At 49.2% G+C, this 12829-nt stretch overlaps 1 protein-coding gene across 2 annotated transcripts in view; it reads right to left on the bottom strand.

The window, feature by feature from the left end:
* Positions 1 to 11285, bottom strand: part of SLC47A1 (solute carrier family 47 member 1) — a 721842-nt gene extending 710557 nt beyond the window's left edge. The window contains exon 1 of one of the 2 annotated variants that reach the window (XM_086955002.1): positions 10848 to 11285. In XM_086955002.1, coding sequence (XP_086811128.1) covers positions 10848 to 10991 — 144 coding nt within the window. In that variant the 5' untranslated portion in view covers positions 10992 to 11285. The remainder of the gene's footprint in view (positions 1 to 10847) is intronic. The other variant, XM_086955001.1, reaches the window with a different exon arrangement.
* Between the last annotated feature and the right edge of the window lie 1544 nt (positions 11286 to 12829).

Raw genomic sequence — 12829 nt, 5'->3', positions numbered from 1 at the left:
AGTAGGGGGGTGTGTGGTTATTAGAAGCAGTGTCCTTTCCCCACAATGGAGGAGCCGCCACTGTGTATCTCTCAGAATCCTAAAACGAGTGCAAATACTCAACGTCTGGTGATGCGGCTAGGGTAATATACCAAACTAGAATGGTACACATCAGGTTCCGGCTTGCATAATATAAGAAAATCTTCACAAAATACAGACTGCATAGCGAAAGAATGGAAACTGAGGCTGGTCGACAAGAACCAAAACAGAAACTTGGGAGGCGAGAATCTGCCCTCAGTGTATCTAAAAGAAATCGAGGCAGACACGCTCTCTGCTACATTACTTTGCATGCAAATACATCTGGTGCACTTACCTTTCTACTTTTTTTGCAAAAAAAACAATGAGGACTTACTGAGAAAAAAACTGATGGAGCACACCCTGCCTCTTGTTTGGTGAGAGCAGTGGTGCAGTCAGCCCAGAATGGCAGGATTGAGACAGCTTCCCTCTCTCCTTCAGAGTGTTGGAGTTCAGAGACACCATAAATAAGAGCTACAGAATTAAACATATTCAGCCACATGTGAAACAAGAGCAGCTTTGTGGGAGCATCCGATGACTCCTCATTGGACAGCATGACTGAGGGAATCCAGGGACTCTCGACTGAAGGACTGCTTAATTAAGGATGGTGGTGTACCAGGTGCACGTACTACTCGATGGCAAGAAGAAATAACCCAGCAAAAGCTTGTGAAATAACATCAGGATTGAGGGCGATGAAGGATCTGCATGTGAGAGGTCAACACGAATGAGGAAAATCTAGAGATGCTCTACAAAGGAAAGGCCTGCTTATAGGGATGAGTCTCTGTGAAAAAGTAGTTACAGATTTGAGAGGATGAAGGGTTGCTCTGCTACAGGACATGACTAAGTGGGGACCAGAAACTCCATTTGAAAGAACAGCAGGCCTGAGAAGGGTCCACAGACTTCTCATGAATAAAGTGAATATTTGAGGGAGGTCCAGTGAATCCCTCCTACCGTGCAGCAAGACTGATGACAACTGAAACCATCAGGTAGAAAAACAGCTTGAGATGAGATGGTCGAAGGGAATCCACATGAAATAAGCAGGGTTGAGGGTGGTCTAAACACTCAAATGACAATACATGTGTGGGTGAATCCAGGGACTATAAGTGAAAGATGAATTGGATCAAGTGGTGTCTATGTCTACTGACTGCAGGTTGAGGGAACATGCTAATAAAGACCATCAAAATTACAGGGATTAGGTACTTCATGCATGCAAATACAGAACATCCACCCACAGAAGAGAAGGAAAAAGGCAGTCCAAGAAGAACACCAATATTGGGCTGTCCACAACTCCACATGAACATTTAGCTATATTTAGACGCCCCTTGTTAAAGGGTCGTCCAGGACTGCATGCAAAAGGACAGCAGTACTGAGGAGATCTGAGGACTCCATGTCCAAGAAAATCAAAACAGCTGCCACCCAGCCACTGCCTAGGAACTTACAGCATCTGAGGATTTAATACTACTGAATGGTAGGATTGGGGGGATCCAGGAAATCCAATGTCACTGTTAAGGTAGGTGTCAGTAGGTCTCTATTAAAAATTCCAATGTTGATTGGTGATTGGGGGGGGGCTCTGTGACTCAATATGAAGTAGCGCAAGGACTGAGAAACCCAGCAACATATTGTTTAAGAAAAGTGGGATGGAGGGAAGTCAAAGGATTTAAGGTGAAACAATAGCATGTTTGAGGGTGGCCTGATAGCGGCATTAAAAGAAAATTCAAGATTGGAGGGTGTTCTATAAGTCCCTACTAAAGAACAGCAGGATTAAGGATATACACTGTAGCCATGCCAACTATCTTTATGGTTGATGGGTGGGCACCTTTACACCACCAAGTCCAACAAATCAAATGCTATAGTACTACCAGGGACCAGCATTTGTGATAGAGAAGTCCTTGTCTATCAGAAAGAGTGAAACACCAAAGAGAGATTTGTAGAGACAGTCCCTACTGACTTTCAGATATGAGGAAAGATACTCTGGAAGCATACACGGAGAAGTTTATCCATCTGCCATGGATCAGCGACCAAGCTTCCTAGTGCAAATACTCCCTGTATGGTGATGCTCATGTATATGTGAGAAGAACATAGTTGTATATATTGATCAACTTTTTGTGCCTTAGATACATTTTATTAACTGTGAGTAACTTATTTTCTTGCATCTGATTATGAGAATGGATTTTTAAATAGTTTATTACTATATGAATTTATATGAAAAATATCATATATATTGTTTTCATACATATGAGCGTAAGTGTCATTTGTAATGCACAACACATGCATATTGGTTTTGGTTAAAATTGTGTAAGGTTGAATGTGTGCATCTTGGGGGAAAAGGGGAAATATATTTGTGAATGGTATTGTAAGTGTAATTCTGTGCATCAACATCTGAGTGCTTGCCTGTGCGGCTTGCAGTGCTATTTCAAACTGCTGCATAGTTGGGCCCTATTCCTCCCAAAGATTTGACATTTCACTTTTCTACCAAATGTTAGCACCACTTCAAATATATCACCTGTTCGTAATGTCTTGCATTGTCCCAAATCAATCATTTGCCTTCGCCAGGTGATTGGTGTGTATTTCAACATAGGTCAGTGGGGAGTCACAAATGTAACATTCCAGATGTATGCAGGTCAGGGCCCATGCCTATTGCTGGGAACAGATCGTGTTGGAGTCCTATATGAGCTTCATTTGCGAGTCTCACTTCTCCTAGGGGTATTGTTTTTTAGTAAGCATGGGCGGAAAATCCGTTTCGCTCGCGGATTTTGCGGATTTTCGGTAAATTTGCAATCCGCGAGATTTGCGAATCTCCCGCAAAATCCGCAAATCCGCGAGCAGCGGATTTTGCTCGCACTGTTCGCGTGAGTTCGCGGCTTCCCAGTACAACTTCGCGCCCCGCGAATAAGTGCGAAATTGCAGAAATACGAGCGGTCACGCGCAGCGGGCGCGCCGATTGTGCGCCGAAGGCGCGCCAAAGGTAAGCCCGTCTGCGCCCGTCCGCGACCGGATCGCGCCCAGCGCCAGTACCCCTGGCCCCCGAAGACCCCGACCGACCCGCCTGACGTACTCCGCCGCCACCCTCATCGCTCTCAACTCCGGCCGACTCCCAGAATGCCTTCAAGCCACACCACGACGCACCCACGGACCTTTCAGCTGCCACGCCTGCAAGTTCACCTGCATCCGGACCTGCCTCGCACCAGCACCCGCCAAGTCGAACACCAGCAGCACCCACCTCAAGTGCATCCTGCTCAACACCCGCTCCGTCCACAGACACGCCATCGAACTCTGGAACCTCCTAGACGCCACAGCCCCTGACGTCGCCTTCCTCACGGAGACCTGGATGAACGCCTCCTCAGCTCCCGACATCCCCATCGCTATCCCAGAGGGCTACAAGATCGTCCGGAGGGACCGCAACGCCAACCAGATGGGAGGAGGCATCGCCATCATCCACAAGAACACCAACCGTCTCACGACCAGCACCGACAACACCCTGACCACCGCCGAACACCTGCACTTCCAGATCCACACCAACCCGAACACCACCCTCAGAGGCACCCTGATCTACCGACCCCCTGGACCACGCACACAATTCAGCGAGGACATCGCCGACTTCGTCAGCCCGCTTGCCCTCCCCTCCTCTGACTACATCCTCCTGGGGGACCTCAACTTCCACCTGGAGAACAACAACGACCGCAACACCACCACCCTACTGGGCAACCTCGCCAACCTGGGACTCAAGCAACTGGTGTCCACCCCCACCCACCTCGCCGGACACACACTCGACGCAGTCTTCTCATCCAGCACAGACATCGACTTCAGCCACGCCACAGAGCTTCAATGGACGGACCACAGCTGCGTCCACTTCACCTTCAAGAGAACGACAACCCACCACCACCAGCAACAGGCCGCCCGCAGAAGCTGGAACAAGATCACAGCAGACCAGCTCGCCACCTCCCTGAGCCAGCACCCTCCTGCCAGCTCAGCGGACCCCAGCCAGGCCGCCGACAACCTCACGAAGTGGATCACCATCTGCGCGGACGAGCTCGCCCCGCTGAGGACCCCGCCCAGCAGACCCGGCAGCAAGAAAGCCCCTTGGTTCACCGACGAACTCAAGAGCTCCAAGAAGAACTGCCGAGCCCTCTAGAAAGTCTGGAGAAGGGAACCTACACCGGACAACAGGACCTCCTTCAAGCTTGCCACCCGGAAGCACCACCAGCTGATCCGCGCCGCCAAGAAAACAGCATTCAAGGAACGGCTGGACAACAACGCACACAACTGCAAGGAACTCTTCAACATCGTGAAAGAGCTCTCCAACCCCAGCGCAGGAAACAACGACATCACCCCATCGCAAGACCTCTGCAACTCCCTCGCTTCATACTTCCACAACAAGATCGCGGACATACACAACAGCTTCAACAACCATCCAACGCACACCATGACCGAACAATCACCCCCCACCACCACCCTCCACGCCTGGACCCCGATCAGCACCGAAGACACCATCCGCACGATGAACTCCATCCACTCCGGATCACCGACCGACCCCTGCCCTCACCACGTCTTCAACAAGGCCGACGCTGTCATCGCACCCCACCTGCGAGACATCATCAACACATCCTTCGACACCGCCACCTTCCCTGAGAGCTGGAAACACGCCGAACTCAGCGCTCTACTCAAGAAACCAACAGCGGACCCCACCGAACTCAAGAACTACCGCCCCATCTCGCTCCTCCCGTTTCCAGCCAAAGTCATCGAGAAGACCGTCAACAAGCAGATGGCCGCCTTCCTCGAGACGAACGGATCCCTCGACCCCTCACAGTCCGGCTTCCGAGCCAATCACAGCACCGAGACCGCCCTCATCGCCGCCACCGATGACATCCGAGCCCTGATGGACAATGGAGAAACAGCAGCCCTCATCCTCCTAGACCTCTCCGCGGCATTCGACACGGTCTGCCACCGCACCCTAGTACAGCGCCTCAGCAACATCGGAATCCAGGACAAGGCGCTGGAATGGATCATTTCCTTCCTCGACGGAAGAACACAGAGAGTCTGCCTACCACCGTACAAGTCAGATGCCTCCGAAGTCATCTGCGGCGTCCCTCAAGGATCATCTCTGAGCCCCACTCTCTTCAACGTCTACATGAGCCCCCTCGCGGCCATCGTACGCAAACACAACCTCAGCATAATCTCCTACGCCGACGACACCCAGCTGATCCTCTCCCTGACCAACGACCCCGCCTCCGCCAGAGCCAACCTGCACGAAGGGATGAGAGAGGTAGCCGAGTGGATGACGACCAGCCGCCTGAAACTGAACTCGGACAAGACGGAGGTCCTCATCCTGGGCTCTTCCCCCTCCACCTGGGACGACTCCTGGTGGCCTCCCGCCCTGGGCACCGCACCCAAACCGACAGACCATGCACGCAACCTGGGCTTCATCCTGGACTCCTCCCTCTCCATGACCAGGCAAGTCAACAACGTCTCCTCGGCGTGCTTCAACATCCTACGCATGCTACGGAAGATCTTCCGGTGGATCCCCACCGAGACCAGGAAGACCGTCACCCAGGCCCTCGTCACCAGCCGACTGGACTACGGCAACGCCCTCTACGCCGGTACCACCGCCAAGCTCCAGAAGAGACTCCAGCGGATCCAGAACGCCTCAGCCAGACTCATCCTCGACATCCCACGAACCAGCCACATCACCGGTCATCTGAGAGACCTTCACTGGCTCCCCGTCAACAAAAGAATCACCTTCCGCCTCCTCACCCACTCACACAAAGCCCTACACGACCAAGGCCCGAGCTACCCCAACAGCCGGATCAACTTCTACGCACCCAAACGCCACCTCCGATCAGCCAACCACGCCCTCGCCGCCGTCCCCCGCATCCGAAGAGCGACTACAGGAGGAAGGTCCTTCTCCTACCTGGCCGCCAAGACCTGGAACTCCCTCCCGACCGACCTGCGCCTGACCCAAGACCACCTCTCCTTCAGGAAGAAGCTGAAGACCTGGCTGTTCGAGCAGTAGTGGCCCCCCCCCAGCGCCTTGAGACCCTACGGGTATGTAGCGCGCTCTATAAGTGTCACTGATTGATTGATTGATTGATTGATAGCAAAACTGAAACTACTTACCAGGTTCAAAAGTTCAGGCTCATCATTAGTAGCCATTTCCTGTAGTGCTTCCTGAGGGGCCCCTCCAGAGTTCAGTTGCCAGTTGCAACTATTATGTGACCCTGCTCTGAACCTCAGAATAGTTACACATATGCCACAAAGGTCCTGAATTACAGCTAAGGGAGACAAGCAGGAGCCAGGCTGGAAGTTCAAATCCATTAATCAGCCCCTAATTCATTATTGTCAGTTGGGGCAGGGCAGGTGTTGTAACTAATTTTGCAACAATGAAAGCACTTAGCAAGTGCAAAAGATCACTAATCAGGAAGCACTAAGGAAGCAGGTGCCAGCTAAAAAAATATTCTGTGACACATTAATCAGCCCCAAATTAATTCAGGTCACTTGAGGCAGGGAAGGTGTGCTTGCGTTGCCACAATAATGTACACTGACTGGACAACCAGAGGGTGCTGTGATGAAACAGAGGGTGGCATGGGTGGGCCAGAGGGTGGCATGAGTAGTCAGAGAGTGGCAGTGGTGACAGAGAGTGGCAGTGATGAAGAAGAGTGTCCCAAACAGGCTGGACACGTAGAAACAACAAGTTCGCGAAACTTGCGACCCGACAGGTAAGTTCGCAATTTGCGAAATTGTACAAAACCCTCGCGAACTGGCAGAAACCCGCGCAAACACAAAAAAAAAATCCGTAAATTCGCGAGAATTCGCGGATTTTGCGGATTGCGAGTTCGCAAATCCGCAAAATTCGCGAACGCGAGATTCGCAAAATTCGCCCATGCTTATTTTTTAGGTCGAAGCCTGTGTTAATGCGCATGCGCTGCTGCAGGCAAGAGTTCTTGTAAACAAGAAGGAGCATGAAACCACGCCCCTTCTGCCATTGGCCGGCCTCGCGAAATGGAGGTCTGCCATTGGACAATGCCCCTGTTTGGATGATTTGTCCGCTATACTCCCTCCTTTTCAGGACTCCGTGACCTGACTTATGGTGTCGCAAGCCGATTTCCAGAAACATTGCTATGGCAACCACGAGGCCGGTCATGGAGTCCTGGAGGGGAGGGATTCAGTAGCTGTTTCCGCCCCCTTTTTTTCAGAGGAGCTTGTACAGCGTTAATTTACCCGCCATTACACAACTTTCGGCCAACTTGTTCCTTATTGACGTACTACATAGATTTTCTGCAAAATCGAGCTTATCGGCGAAGCAACTTATTCGCAATACGCTATATATAACACAACCTGGCATCCGGGAACACCCATTAAGGTGATTTAGGAATTCGAAGGAGATTAACTCTATTTGTCAATTTACCGTTTATGATAACTAATAAAGGGGAAAGAGATTAGAAAAGCTGATATATAGCACCCCATTTTGCTAAAATCAGAAGGACTTTCCTTTCTAAATAGCGTTGGTGTGCATACATGTTTAGCCCTACTGCTCTCGTAGCCAGATATGTGTCTGCTTGGGCGGTATGGTGGCTCTGTAAGGAATGAAGTGCCTTATTGAGGTTTTCTGATCCCCCTCCGTACTATATCTCAAAGGGACAGAGGTTTGCAGTTTGGTTCGACCTGCGATTAAAACTGCTCACAAATTGGGTACTTCCTGCCCGGGTTAAACGAGAGGTACATTCGAGATGCGTCATGACATGCACGGATGACATGAGACCTGAAGAAAACTGGATATTCGCATCTGGCAATTTTTTGTCCGGTAGGGGTCGCTATTCGAATACAAAAAGACATCTTCAACCTCTTTCATCAACTGAAGGCTTCCCCATTCCCAGCTAAAGTGGACGCCCCCAGTAAACAGTACGTCCATTTAAATCGACATTATAGGCCAATACTACCCAAGTCACTCTTTGGACTTTCATGTACGTCTAAGTCATTGGTTGAAGTGCTACCACAAGTTACAAAGGCGTTTTGATCTAATGTCCTTTTTTCCAAATTCAGTATTGGGATTTAGCCATTCAGGGATGTTGTTTTTCTCAGATTAATTGAAACGTAGTCTGTGCTGTGAACAGCACACCTTTAAAGTAAATCAATATTACTAGTTCCGGTGATGAATGAGTTTCTACGCGGTGGGGCAGGCGATTCATCATCATCGGTTGGGTTTGGTTGGAGGGACACTCTCTCCTTTGCAAAGACTGGGTGACCCTTGACTCTCCAGCTCACAGTGGTTAGAGCTTTGTGCCCTCCAATCCGGGTTTTCCACATCCACCACATCCACCACCACCACCACCACATCCTCCACCACCACATCCTCCTCCACCACCACACCCACCACCACCACATCCCCCACCACCACCACATCCACCACCACCACGTCCACCACCGCCACATCCACCACATCCACATCCACCACATCCACATCCAACACATCCACATCCAACACATCCACATCCACCACCACCACCACCACATCCACCACCACCACATCCACTACCACAAATCCACCACTACCACAACATCCACCACCACATCCACCCCACCACCACATCCACCACCACATCCACCACCACCACATCCACCACCGCCACATCCACCACATCCACATCCACCACATCCACATCCAACACATCCACATCCAACACATCCACATCCACCACCACCACCACCACATTCACCACCACCACATCCACTACCACAAATCCACCACTACCACCACATCCACCACCACATTCACCACCACATTCACCACCACCACCACATCCACCAGATCCACCACCAACACATCTATGTGAGTGTGTGTGTGGGTGGGAACAAATGCAATAGGCCTCACATTGACGAGAGATTAAGCTATTGCCATTGTAAATGACAATGCCATTTATTTATGTGTTTTCAAAACCAACACATCAATAAAAAGTTTGTCATTTACAATGCCAATAGCTCTAACTTTTGCAAAGGCGAGACCGTTGCATTGTAAATGCTTGTTGATTGGAGCATTAGAAATCAGCTTCTCCTTCATGGGCCACATTGGGAAACTCTACTGACACCCTCTGTTTTTCAGCAAATACTTGGATATTTATTCCTCCAACATGGGTGACGCTGGTGTCTGTTCCTCAGCTTTTCTCTAATTTGAAGGGTAGATTGCACCTGTCATCAATGTTACCATCCATAAGACTTTTTCTGTATTAAGTTTCACAACCCTGAGGAATTTACATCATTCTTAATAGGCAAGAGAGATTCTGGCACTCTCCTCAACATAGACTATGTACCAGCTGCCTGAAGAAGCATGCAATGGTTCAAGTAGGAAGGCTCCGGGTAGCTCTGACTGGTGTCCAGCCCTCTGATATTAGTGGGGGCACAAACTTTGCGATTCTATTGGCTAGGATATGCAAAACCCTTCCTAAGGAAGTACAGACTCAGCTACCCACCTGCAAATTTAGAGAAGCCATTAAAATGTAGTTATTCGCAAACAATTCCTTCTCGCAATGCCATTATAATGGGCTAGATCAGCAGCTAGGTTCTTCTATGTTCAGTACACTTTATACATGTTTTTCGTCGAATTAGACCTTAGTACAAACCACACATAAAATCTATCCCATGGTGCTCTGGTGAGGTTTGTATGTGTTCTGCTCACAACCTTGACATGTGCAAGCTATCCTGTCAGACCAAAAAAACATGTAAGTGAAATTCAGTAAATTGCCCATTTGGACCCATATCTGTAATGCAAATGCACGTGCATTACAAATCAAATAGTATAAACCACTCGGCTTATTTCTGCTTAACAAAAAAAAAGGAATTGAAAAAATAAAACCACCTTCAACATAATAATAACTTCCACTTGTATATCACTTTATATTAGACGTCTGAAATTTCTCAGTACAGAAAATATCAGGTATCACTATTAACCAGTTTAATGATACTCACTACTAACCTCTGAAGCAAGGATGAGTTGCTTTAATTCGAATTAGTTTCCTGTAGATAATAAATGCTTCAGCAGCAAGCATTAGACTTGCTAAGCCATCCTGCGGGCTTATGAAAAAGTAAAGTCTAAAATGGAGGGAATTCTGAAGTTATGGTTCCAATGAACCTTTATTATCTACATTAATTATAAAGATTCCTATCAGATTAATGCAGAAACCTTAAATACACTATTGAACTGCAAACTATTTAACACAAGTAGATACATATTTGAAATGGGCAAGTACTGTCCGTTTTTGAGTACCTGCACTTCTTTAATATGAAACCGAGAGTACTAATATGAAACAGGGAGTACCTTCACTTCTCACTACTACTATAATACATTTACAGGGAGCAAACAGATACCCTGGACAGCAAATACCAGGACTTCCATTTTTTCGTTTAAAGCACTGAAGTAGATCGCAAAATGAGACAGTCAAAGATGGAAGGAATTTAAAACACATCACTAACTGAAGGTGAGTTAAATATGAAAAGGCACCCTAACGTTTCAATTTCCTCAAATTTTAAGCTGTACCTGTTTTTAATTGGAATATTAATAGTAAAGGTATTTTTTTTAAGTGTACATACATAAAACTATATTGGCAAATATAGTCAGTCTCCATCAGGCATGCACTTCTAAAAATGCATGTTATTCAATAGAAAATGTAAATGCCTATATATCAGTTTACATATTTATACATAAACATGACATGCTATTGCACTACGGGAACTACAATGTTAAAGACCGCGTTGGCATGTCGGTGTAAGCATGTGCTGAGCCAGGAGCCGAGGCGCTCTCTTACCGCCGGGCCTGCCAGTGCCAGCAGCTGCCGCACTTCAATGCCAAAGTCCTCGAGCACCCGCGGGCGGCGGGGGCCACATGGGCAGAGGAGGTCCTCGCCGGCTTCGACCATCCCCGGAGCCTGGGAAGGCCCTGTCATCGCCATCGTCGGTCTCCGCTACTCTTCACATGGCCGGGAGAACTCGGGGGACTTAAAGGAGGGGGCGTCCCGCACTCGGGAGAGTGAGAGGGCGGGCTACGGATCCAAGTCCACCCTGGAGGCGGGGACGGGAGGCGACGGAGCCACCTGAGGAGGGAGGCGGCACAGTGGGAGTCAAGGAAGGGGGTTTTGGAGAACCGAACCCGCCCGGCTCCGTTTTAAAACTTTGTCCTGTCAGGTCTACTGATGGTGGGAGCGGATCGGATAACCACCAGAGTGAACACTGTCTGATTCCCACCCCCAGGGGGCGGCCCCAGTGTCAGGGAGTTCTTGCTCTCATTCTCAGATAGTCCGAGGCACGCTTGACTTTTCCAAGGGAATAACAAGCATTGGCAAAGACAATAGGGCGTTGCCTTTATGAGATCTAGTACTAATAGTTTTGTTAATGTTTCTTAGCCGTGTTGCTTCAGGACTGAAAGTAAAGAAGAAAAAGCTGCGTGACACAGCAAGAGTCATTAAGTCATAACATACTTTCAGTGATGCTGCACTGCTGTACAGTATGGCTAAAAAACATTGACAAAGCCAATAGATCCAGCATAGGCGAGGCCCAGGGCCGGCGCTAGGCATGGGCAGCGTGGGCGGCTGCACAGGGCCTCGCACTCAGCCCACCAGCTATGTGTCCTGTTGTTTCCCTGGGATCTATTGCAAAGAAAGGTGTCGCCTGCAATTAAGGTCCATTGGAGGGGGCCCCCTCCCTGGGCCTCTCATGGATGGTGTCAGGAGGCATAGGGGAGGGAGACGGAGACGCTCCCTCAATTGCAAGGAGACCATTCACAGACACTGTTGGGGGCCCATTGTCCAGCATTTTGGCGCCCCCACAGTTTTAACTTTTAGACCACAATCAATTCTCACACCTATCGGACTGAAGGTGTGAGAAATGCTTGTGGAGTAAAACTTAAAACTGTGGGGGCGCCAAAATGCTGGACAATGGCCCCCCACAGTGTCTGTGAATGGTCTCCTTGCAGGGGGCCACTAATCTAAATTAGAGGGGGCCTCGCAGGTTCCCTTTTAGCCCAGGGCCTCGCAGATCCTAGAACCGGCCCTGGCGAGGCCTATTGGCTTTGCTATTGCTTGTTTTCATTGAGCAGTGGTGTAGACCTCCTGCCACCTGGGGCGCCCCCAAGTTTGCCGCCCAGTGCAGGTATGAGCACCTGTAGGCGGCCGACGGACGACTTGATCTGGGGGTTGGATTGGGTTTAGTCGACAGACACGACTTGCTCACCTCTGCTGCCCGGGGTGGACCGCTCTTCAACCCTCCCAGCAACGCTACCGTCATTGAGTGAGCACATCTACGCCATTGACCAGGCTACCAACATGGAAACTAATAGGATCATAGGTGATTGGTGAGGTTTTTTCTGGGTGCTTTGCTCAAAATAGCATTAGAGGTTGATATCTGAATTGTTCTAATAAATCTCCCAAGTGGTATTGATTGGCTATATACATACTATAGAAAGGGCCGTCCTTAAGTGGCTTGTATCGGCAGGGTGACGCTTGCATTCAGAATACAAAGCTTTGTCTTTTAATCACAGCATACTGCGCATATCCCTATAGGAAACCTTATTAGGTTCCTCCACATCTGCATTGATCTAAAAAAAGATCCGTTCATCTGTACAAGTCCCTCACCCTCCGCCCTTTCGCTAAAATCTGAGAGGTCTATGGCATATGTGATGGCGGCTGCCAAGGGTGATGTAGCTTCTTCACTGCCAGTAGGCTAGAAGGAAATGGGTTTAGGGACATCATGAGTATTTTGGAGGCCCTTGGCCAAACGTATTTTGGGACCCTGT

Source organism: Lissotriton vulgaris, chromosome 2_1 (assembly GCF_964263255.1).
Source record: "Lissotriton vulgaris chromosome 2_1, aLisVul1.2, whole genome shotgun sequence".
Lineage (NCBI taxonomy): Eukaryota > Metazoa > Chordata > Amphibia > Caudata > Salamandridae > Lissotriton > Lissotriton vulgaris.
This window is presented reverse-complemented; position numbering and strand designations above follow the sequence as displayed.